Source organism: Saccopteryx leptura, chromosome 12 (assembly GCF_036850995.1).
Source record: "Saccopteryx leptura isolate mSacLep1 chromosome 12, mSacLep1_pri_phased_curated, whole genome shotgun sequence".
Classification (NCBI taxonomy): domain Eukaryota; kingdom Metazoa; phylum Chordata; class Mammalia; order Chiroptera; family Emballonuridae; genus Saccopteryx; species Saccopteryx leptura.
The window spans coordinates 282,800-293,311 of NC_089514.1; the positions used below are offsets into that span (position 1 = coordinate 282,800).

At 57.6% G+C, this 10,512-nt stretch overlaps 1 protein-coding gene across 14 annotated transcripts in view; it reads right to left on the minus strand.

Annotated features, from left to right (window-relative positions):
• CAMK2B (calcium/calmodulin dependent protein kinase II beta) overlaps positions 1–10,095 on the minus strand; it is a 68,330-nt gene extending 58,235 nt beyond the window's left edge. For 4 of the 14 annotated variants that reach the window (XM_066353692.1, XM_066353691.1, XM_066353689.1 and 1 more), the window contains exon 1: positions 9,886–10,094. In XM_066353692.1, coding sequence (XP_066209789.1) covers positions 9,886–9,950 — 65 coding nt within the window. In that variant the 5' untranslated portion in view covers positions 9,951–10,094. Of the gene's footprint in view, positions 1–9,885 lie in introns of all 14 variants that reach the window. The other 10 variants (XM_066353701.1, XM_066353700.1, XM_066353699.1 and 7 more) reach the window with 3 other exon arrangements.
• Between the last annotated feature and the right edge of the window lie 417 nt (positions 10,096–10,512).

A 10,512-nucleotide genomic window follows, 5' to 3' on the forward strand; every position in this document is an offset into this window, starting at 1 on the left:
GAGAAGCAACACTTTTCAGACACCCCCCCACACACACACACACACCCGCTGCTGCTAAGAGGGCCCCACCAAGACCTGAGGGCACGGTGCCTCCCATGCTGGAGCCCAGGGACACAGAGCCTGCAGAGGAACCGAGGGACACCCAAGGTGTGAAGGAGGTGGCCAGAGGTCCCCGTGACAGAGCTTGGGCTCCCCCGAGGTCCCCAGTCCAGCCCCCCCATCACTGCCAATCCTGCTGACAGTGCGTCTCCCCCACCGCCCACACTTGTCCCCACACCCACTGGGACCCACCCTCCCTGTTCCCAGGGAAGCCTCCCCTCCAGCACCAGCCTGTGGTGACATTGTACCTGCGGGAGCCATGCCCTCTCTCTGCTCTGAGACCCTGCTGGAACCTGGGCCAGCTGTCCAGGCGTCCGAAATGCCGAGATCTGGGGAATAAGCGGCATGCTCGAGCCAGCAGCAGAGGGGCTGCGTGTCTCACCCTTGGGCCCCCCTCTCTCATGCGCACGTGCACGCACTGTCTGCTGCACGCCAGCCGCACACTTCGTCCGGTTCCAGCCGCTTCCGGGCACGGTCACAGGCACCCTGGTGTGGGACGCAGTGAAGGCTGGGGAAGGGTCAGCGCTCTGGACCCTGTCCTCAGGCTCCACGAGTGACCACTCTGGGGAGGCCCTGGCCAGAGCTGCTGACACTGTGTTATACTCAGTTCTCAGCAACGTGAACCTGGTGATCCAGGTTTGCAAAAGAATTGCTTTTTTCCACGTGGGTTTTATTTGTTTTCAAACATCTTCAGTGAGAGCTAACTCACATACCAAATAATCTACCCACGTAAAGCACATAATTCAATGTTGGTTTTTTTTACTACATCCATTCATCACCACAGTCTCAGTGCACAACATTCTCATCCCCCCAAACACACCTGCGCCCACAGGGCCTCCTGTGCTGGACGCTTCGCATAAAAGGGACCACGCACAGTGTGGCCTTTGGGATGGCTTCTTTCACTGTGAACTCATTTTTGTGTGGACACATTCCCACATCTCCCGGGCGCCCACTCGGGCACGGGACGCTCTGAGGAGCTGCCGACTGTCTTCACGGAAGCTGCTGCACTTCCCCGCCAGCCACAGACGACAGATTCCTCCCGCGTTCCCACCAGCACGTGTCACTGTCTGTCTTGACTCTTGCCGTCCCAGGGCAAGTGACGTGACATCTCCTCGTGGCTTTGCTCTGCGTCTGGCCAACGACTAAGGGTGTTGAGCATCTTTTCATGAGCTAATTGCCCACGTGGGTCATTCGTCTTTTTACTGGGAGGCAACAAGTTCTTAAAATATTCTGAACACAAGTTCGGTATCAGATTTGCAAATATTTCCTCCTGTTCTGTGGGGTGTCTTCTCACGTTCCTGGTGGTATCCCGTGAAGCACAAAGGCATTCATGTTGAGCCCAAATTTATCTATTTCTCTTTTGTTGCTTGTGCTTTCGGTGTTGTATCTAAGAAACCACGGCCAAATCCAAGTTCCTCTTACACTCTCTCCTAAGAATTGTGCAGTTTCAGCTCTGACAATTACATCTGTGATCCATTCTGAGATGCATTCTGCATCCGGCATTAGGTGGGGTTCCAACTTCAGTTTAGTCTGCGGATACCCAGCTGCCCAGCTGCCGAATGGGTCGCCATTCTTTCCTCATCCCACTGTCTTCCTTCCTAGTCGAAAGTCAGCTGACCCGAGACGGATGGTCCTCGTCCACACTCTCAACCCTGCTTCTGATCGACCTCTTCACCCTCCTGCCACACTCGCCCGGCACGTATGCACAACACGTCCTGACCGCTGTCGCTGGACAGTTAGTTTCGAAATCAGGCAGTGGGGGTCCTCCAACTTATTCTGTGTTTTCAAGATGGTTCTGGCTCTCCTGGGCCCCTTGCGTGTCCATAAGAATTTTAAAGTTAGCTTGTGAATTAAAACAAACAAACAGAAAAGGCAGCTGGAATCATGAGAGGTCCACCCTGAGCCTGCAGGTCAGTTTGGAGAGGGAAGCAATCGTGAAGTCTTCAGATCCACGAACGTGACGTCTTCCGACTTAGGTGGGTGTTCTTTAACATCTCTCAACGGCAGTTTTGTATTTTCAATGTTCAAGTCTGGTACTGCTTCCGTGAATTTATTACTAAGTCTCCTGTTTTCTTAGATACTCCTGTGAAGGAACTTGTTTTCCCTAATTTTACTTTGGGGATGAAATACAACGAATTTCTGTGCCGTGATCTTGCGCTGTGCAGCTTTCCTGACTCCGTCCCTTGGTGCTAACAACATTTCAGGAGACACTCTCGTCTTGCTCCCGCTCTTACTCTTGGGGAGAAAGCTTCCCTCCTTTGCCAGGGAGTGTGGCAGCTGTGGGTTTTCCACAGCTGCCCTTTAACAAACTGAGGACGTTCCTTTTATTGCTTGTTTGCTGAGTGTTTTTCTTTCTTCTTCTTTTTTTTTAATCAGGAAACAAGGTTAGATTTTGTCAGGTGCTTTGTCTGCATCTATGGAGATGGGTCTATAATTTCTGTGTATTAACTGTGGTGTTTACGTCGACTTGATTTTATGTGTTGAGCCCACCTTTCATCCCTGGGATGAAACGTTACCTTTTCACAACACGCAACCCTTCTCACGTGTTGCTAGCGTGTTCGGCTGGTGTTTGGTTGACAGTGTTGTGTCCACATTCACAAGGGACGCTGCTCTGCAGTCTGTCCTGAGGTGTCTTTGGTTTGTTTGTCAGGGTGATGCTGGCTTCACAGAACGAGCTGAGAAACATTCCCTCCTTTTCTATTGTTTTGGGAAAAGTTTATGAAGGACTGGTATTAATTCTCTAAATGTTTGATCGAGTTTACAGCGAAGTTGCCTGGGCCTGGGCTTTGCTTTGTGGGGCACTGACATTTTAAACTTTAAAATTAATCCCTTTCATTGTTGTTAAGTCTGTTCAAACGTTCTGTTTATCCTTGTGTCAACCCAGTCGCTGTGCCTTTCTGCGAGTGCACTGCTTCATCTGTGTCCCCTAACTGTGGGCACCCGGCCGCACACAGAATTCCCACCAGCCTTCCACTTCCGGAGGGTCAGTTATAATGTCCCCAATTTCATTCCTGACTTCAGCAGTTTGAGGCCTCCTTCCTTTTTCTTGGTCTGATCACGCTTTTCATAAACGCAACTTCCCTGCTAACTGGCACCACCACCCTCTTCACTGACTCCCAGAACAGAGGTGCCAATGGCCTCCCTGCACCAGACAGTGACCTGTGAGCAATGGTGCTGCCTGCCTGCGTCCCCACCATGTCACACACGGGCAGGAGCCCTGCCCGAGAGGGGGCTGGCAAATGGCAGGTGTGCGAGCAAGGGAGGAAGGGAGGAAGGGAGGGAGGAGGAAGGGAGGAAGGAAGGAAGGGAAGGGGGAGGAAGGGAGGGAGGGAGGGAAGGAGGGAGGGAGGGAGGAGGAAGGGAGGAAGGGAGGAAGGGAGGGGGGAGGAAGGGAGGGAGGGAGGGAGGGAGGGAGGGAGGGAGGAGGAAGGGAGGAAGGGAGGAAGGAAGGAAGGGAGGGGGGAGGAAGGGAGGAAGGGAGGGTGGGAGGGAGGAAGGGGGGAGGAATGGAAGAAGGGAGGGAGGGAGGGACCTGCAGAGGAGCAAAAGAAGCCTGTGGTGGCACAGCGGACAGAGCATCAACCAGGAATGCTGAGGTCCTCGGTTCAAAACCCTGGGCTTGCCTGGTCAAGACACATACGACAAGGAATCAATCAATGAACAACTAAAGTGAAGCAACTATGAGCTGATATTTCTTGCTTCCCATCCCTCTGTCTCTTCTCTAAAATCAATTTTAAAAAAAGGAAAAGAAAACGACAGCGGACCCCCCCCCCCCCACATGGCCGGTCAGTTGAGTCTGCTCTCGGGCCAGGAAGCAGGAGCGGACGTGGGCCTGGCTGAGCACAGAGCTGTGTCCATGCTGCCCACTGGACACCACGGAGACCCCACCCCCTCTGGTTTGGAGGGATCCCCCACATGCAGCCAGGCCTGGAGTACCTGCTCTGCTCACCGTCCCCAGCAGGTGCTGCTCTGACCCACGCCGGCACTCTTCACCCAGAAGACCCCTGACAGGTTGGGCCGGACCGATGCCTGGGGGCCAGGCGCCCCTCCGGGGACAAAGCTGCAACGCCTCTCAGCGTCGGACTCCGCCGCAAGCTCCCAGGCCACACCAGCCCCGCAGCAGCACTTCACGGGTGACAGGACCGGGGCCGCCAGCACCTCCCGCCGCCTCCTCTGCTGCAAGGCCCCGTCTCCCGCGGGAGGCCTCGTCACGGGGGCGGGGGCGGCTTGCACGTTGGCGCCCACCATGCTTCCTCCATGACATGTTCTTCAGTCTTTGCCTGGCAAGCGCCAATCTGTTCCAGAATTCAACAGAAGCTCAAATCTGGCTTCACAAAGACTCGTAACTTAGTTATCTGGATCATTCGGCCAAGGCGAACCTACGTCCACCAGGAGCTGCTGAGCAGGCTGTTGACCCACCACCTGGGAGACAAGACAGTCGGAAGCTGGGCAGCTAGCAACCACGCTGACATAAAAGCATGTGTTTATTTTTAATAGATCCCAATCTTACATGAATAAAATATAGATTCATGTAGTATGCCAATATGATAATTTTTTGAAAACTTCGTTGATACATAATGCATTTTTATGTCTCTGAACTAACAAAGCAACGAACGGGCGGTGGAGAAAGATGCTTTGAGAATAATCAAGTCAGATTCCATATTTGTCAGAGACAGAGAGAGAATTAAATGTTTGAAAATATATTTGAAATCTCCAGAAGGGCCAGTGTCCGGCCTCAGACCAGGTGGCCCAGGGAGCAGAGGGAGAGATGAGGCCTGTCCAGGAGCTGACACCGCGCCCACTGTCTCCAAGCGCTTAGATTCCGGGCGGCGCGGTGTAGACGCGTGAGCGAACCATCCCTGTTAGAAACTTTTCTTTTAGGTGGAAGGAGGACATACAGACGTGGCACCTCTCTCCCAGGCTCTCGGGAGAGCCTCCAGAGCAGAACAGAGGGGGAACCTTCTTGGCCAAGAACCAAGACCCACAGCCACGGGGGCTCTCCGGCCACCCCCTTCTGACGACCCCGGGGGCCCCACTTCCAACACAGGGCCTCTCGTTCCTCTGTCACGCTTGTCAGAGGACAGCCCCCACTTTGGGTTCTAAAATATGGCCAGCACATATCCACACACGTCCCTGTTGCTGAGCGCCGGCCGGCACGAGGTCAGAGGCAAAGACCGACGTGAGCGAACATCCCGAAACAGGGTCGGGGCCAAAAACCGACACCGCGTATACCGCGATTCCGCCAGCGTTTTTAAATGGTGTGTGTGTGTGTGTGACATCATACGGATACATGTCTGTACACACGCAGGTACCACACACCCACACAGATCCTTACACTGACATTAAACAAAGTCCAGGGTCCTCTGGGGAGCGAGGAAACACTGAGTTTAAGAGTCACGTTTATGGCACAAACGTGTATTGCTTTTTTTTTTTTTTTTTTAAGCACAAGACATTGTCCTTATAGTTTGTTTAATTAATAAACTAAAATTTCAAGCCCTGTTGGTCCCAAATGGGGACAGAGTGTTGGTTGTCATGGAGAGACAAGGAAAGGGAACCACAGGACAGTGCCTCATGATGGAAAAGCACAAGGGTGATGGACGGCCCGCTAAAGACAGACGAGGGCCTGAGGAGCTGAGGGTCAGAGCAGACCACAAGCAGGCGAGAGCCCGCCCATGGAACGGCAGCATTTTTAAAGCACAGACCGGAGAGAGGTGATGAGGTCCCACACGGAGCCGGGGGCGGAGTCCAGAGTCAAGGCCTGGATGTAGCCCTGCCCTGTGTGGCCTGGGCCCCGGGGGGAGGTCCCCACACCTCACTCCCCGCTCCTGCAAGCTAGCAGCGACTGGAGACCAAACATGCTAATGTAATAAGCACCATCTAACCGTCGGCGACTGTCACCAGAGGAGAAAGAGTGCAGGTAGCAAGCGCGAGCTATATTCTTAGCTCTCGGTAAAGTAGGTTATGGTATAAAAATACCACTCAGTAGTAACTAAGCGAGCATCACCTTCATGCACGTCCTGCAGCAGTCAGCGTGCTCGCTCTGTCTGAGCACCCTCCTCACTGAGTCAGGACACCGGCCCCAGGCTGGTCGCCCCCCTCCTGATGTGCAGAGCAGGTACCCAAGGGGTCACAGCTAGCTGTGGGAAGGGGCCTGAAGCCCCGCCTTTGTGTGGGGGGACTGACTGCCTGGCATCTCAGATGGTGCCAGGTGCTCAGGAAAGACGACGTGGGGGTCTGGGATATGATCTTGCCAAGCAGCAGGGGCAGGAGGAGCAGCACAGACAAAGGCCCTGCGGCAGGAGTGCTGCTGGGTGGAAAGAAGCAAACACCATGGCTCCTCCTCCACCCAAACCTTCTCTTCCTGGCTTTGGAGTTCAGGACCAGCACCCCATCTGCCCTGAATGTCCAGAGTTTATCTATGAACCACTTAACTGACCACCGCCTAGTGGAGAGTATGCGGACCGCCTCAGCAGGGGGTCACACCTCAGGACAGACGCAGGAGAGAGTCAAGGGCACACCAAGGTCAGCTCTGATCTGGACTGAAGGCCAGGCCTCTTCGATGCCAGGGCAAAGCTGTCCACCCTCCCTCAGCATCGTCTCTGTTAAATGCTGTGAGGTGGGGGGCGGGGGTGGGGGGCTTCTGGTTAACTAATTAAATAAAAGCACAGGTTCGAAGTGACGTTCGAGATCGTCAGTGAGGGTCCAAGTGAGTTACGTCCAAAGCTTCCCAGGAGATGCTTTCTTCTGGGAGAGCACCCCCATTTTAAAGGAGATGATCCCCAAAGTGGAAGGCTTAGGAGCCTGGGCACATGCCCCTCTTCTGACCCAACAAAGGGTCCAGCATGTAAGACCCCAAGAGGGGGCTTGTGGGCGTGACCCACAGAGACACAGAAAGGGCACTCACTGTCCGGCCAGTGGCCCCACTGCCAGGGACGAACTTACAGGCCTGTGCCTCGGCAGACCTGCCACGGGGTTCGGGGTTCGAGAGGGAACAACTTCGAACAACCCAGACTGCCCCCAGGGGCAGGACAGCGTGTTCATACCATGGTCACAGGGCATGACCAGCAGCCACAAGTCACGGTGTGTCACACACAGACACGCCCATGACAGTCTGCTGAGTGCAAACACAAGTTTAAGGATTTTTACATAAAGCTCAAAGAATACACACGAGGAGTCTTAAGTATTTGTTAGTGTGTAAATGAATCAGAAAGAGTCTGGAAGGATCAAGGCCACAGGCAAGATAGCGGCAGGAGGAAATCTGGAAAGCTTTACTGCTTGTAACAAAAAAAGAACTTAGAGCCAAAATGATAAAACAGTAACAGTTTCCAATTCTGGATAGAAGAGATAAAAGTGCTCATTAACCTGGAAGTTTTCTCCATTTTAAAAACCACACTGCGGGGCAGGTCTGCCCTTCCCTGCTGGCTCTGTGCTGTCTGGGGACCCCACTTGAGGCGGCTCTTGACCCAGGAACCTGGGCCAAGTCAGGCTGGTGTCCAGTTGGACGAGGGAGGGCAGAAACCCCAAAAAGGAGCTTCTTTTTGCCCTGAGACTTCACTCCACAGGCCCCTAGGGGACAATCCCCAGCACAGGCAGCAGCCAGGGGAAGGCAGAGAAGGGAAGAGGGCAAGAGGGAGGAAGCGGCAGCCACATCATGGAGGCAGCTGTGGGCCAGTGGCCTGGCCCTCCCTGGGCAGGGAGCTCAGTGTCGCCTGACTGGTGCCAGGGGCTGCAGCTTTAAATAAACTTGGACGCATCCACCTGGGCCAGGAAGCAACACCAACTGTGCCTCCGGCAGGCCAGGCACTGTCAACAAGCAGCCAACATGGCCACTGTGGACCCCAGCCCTGGGCTCACCCGGCACTTGCCTGGCCTCCTCCTCGCCCAGAATGCCCCAGCAGAGCTGTGACGGGCCCCTCAGCTGACCTCACAGGGCCTGGCACATAGGGGGGTCCACAAAAAGGTGCTGGACTGAGCTGAAGCCCTTCTGGCCCCTGGTTGTGTTGCTTCCCAGGCCCCTGGCACCCTCCACAGCTAGGCTTCCCCATCCATTCAGGCTCCAGTCCCTGGGCACCACTGCATGAGTGCCCACTGGCTGCTCTTGTCCCTGTAGATGGGGTAGGAGCCCAGTATGCACTGTGGGGTCTGCCACCCCAGCTCTGTCCCTGAGGGCAGTCCCAAAGACCTCCACTCCCCAGTGTGAGGGTGGGCGGCAGCAGGCATGTTACCATTGGAGCCAGAGGTCAGGGATTGAGAGCCACCCTACACAGCCACGAACTGAGAGGTTCACAGAAAGGTGAAGGAGGTCAGCGGAGCTTCAAATCAAGAAAACAGGCTGCATCTGCGAGACTGAGGATCGGCTGCCTTCCTTGGGCGCAAGCGAGAAACCACACGCAACCCTGAGTGGGTGACCTTCCTCCCACAGCCACCCTCTGCCCCAATTTGAGGACCCCTAGCTCACCCCCTTCCTCACAGCCCTGGGGCCTGAGGCTGACCCTCCCCTTTCCTCTGCTCTGTTCTCCGGGTCCCCGACTGCCCCCGCCTGGGTGCCAGGTACTCAACCAGCACCCACTGAGGAGAAGGAGTCTGTGGGCTCCCTCATGCCACCCCCTCAGCTTCCAGGCCTGGTGCATCCTCCTGCCCCTGCAGATGAGCTGGGGAATTTGCACACCCCCACACTCCTCCCAGCCGGCGTCCACAACCATGAACGATCCGGCATCCCTCGCCGACACAAGGTATCACCACAAACGTGTGTTTCGAAAGGGAAAATAAGGCTGGGCCCTGGGTGAGTCAATGGAAACCTCACCTGCGCTGTTACCGGAGCGATGGCGGGTGATAGAGGAGGAGGGGGCTCTGGCGGCACCAGGCTGGAGTAGCCACCCTGACTCGCAGAGTGGACAGCTCAGGCCACAGGGAAGCCTCTGGACGGCCTCGTGGCCAGCAGCCCTCGGACAGAGCCCGGACAGGGCCCCACACCACTTGCGTTGGCAAGCAGAGCTCGGGAGCCACCTGTTCCCAGTACGGTCCTACCTGAAAGGAGGCTCGGAGGCCGTGCCCACCAGTGCCCCGGAACCACTCCTCCATCCAGCCCCCACCTGCCTCGGTGACCCTGGAGTCAGGAGCCTATCAGGCTGCCCACTGACCCCTCATCTCCAGCACAGTTATCTGACCCACCTCCCTGACCTCGGTCCTCTGCTCTCCAGACTCCTCTTTCTAGAAAGATCTGGGGGGGGGGGTTCCCCAGAATCCAGATTTCCAGGGTGCACCCGCGGCAGAGGTTGTTCCCACGAGGCCCGAAGCACAGCGAGCACCCCCCTCCCCGCGCTGATGGAGCCACGCGGAGGAGCCGAGCAGGTCCTGCCGCCCCCGCACCCGGCTGCTCTGTGCTGTGGGGACAGCGAGGCCCACGCGGGGACGACCCTCTGGCCCGGGGCACTCCTTCCCTCACGCTGTAGGCCCCACGGCCACCCCGCGCGCCCCTCCTCTCAGACCTCCCGCCGCCAAATGCGTCACGTCTGCTGGGCGCTCCGAGGACACCTGCTGCCGCCCCCGCTGCCCCTAGTCCGGAGCCCGGGGTTTCTGGCCGGCCGGCCGAGCTGGGCAGGGCCAGGCAGGGCCGCGCGCGCAAAAGTCCAGGGCCCCTGCCCGGGGCCTGGGGTTCGGGGCTGCGCGGGGCCGTGCGCTCCGGGCCCGGAGCCGGGAGGAGCCAGGGACGCTGGCGGCCGCAGTGCGCCCGGAGCCGGCGGCGCGGAGGGTCCCGGCCCTCAGAGCACGCGCCGCGGCTCTTACTTGCCAATATCCTCGTAGAGCTGGTACTCGTCGGTGAAGCGGGTGCAGGTCACCGTGGTGGCCATGGCGGTGACGGACGGCCTCGGCGTGCGCTCTACTGCACTCGGGCGGCGGCGACTCCGGCTCCCGCTCGCGGGCACGGCGGCGACGCGGGCGCGGGCGACACCTCGGCTCGCGGCGCCGGGCGGGGGCCGGGCTGGGCTGCGAGCGCACGCGAGATCTGCGCGCTCCGTCCCCGCCAGGAACGCGCCGCACACCTACGCGCGGGGAGCGCGGGCGCCGCTGTCACCGCCGCGGCTCCCGCCCCACCCGCCACCCCTGCGTGAGCCTCGCACCCGAGCCCGCGCCCTGCTCACGCACCCGCGCGCGGCACATAGCCTGCGCTCGCGCCCTCATCCGAACCCGCGTTCTACACACGCACCTTCTCCCTGCACACGCGCACACAGCCTGCATCCCCTGCTCAGGTACCTGCGCCCGCACAGGTAGCTGCGCGCCCTCGCCGGTTCCCTACACAAGCACCTGCACGCGCGCCCTGCACATGCACCCGCTTGTGCACCCCATGCCCCTTGTGCAAACATCCTCACATCACTCACCTGGGGTTCACCTGCCATACAGGCACGGCCAGCG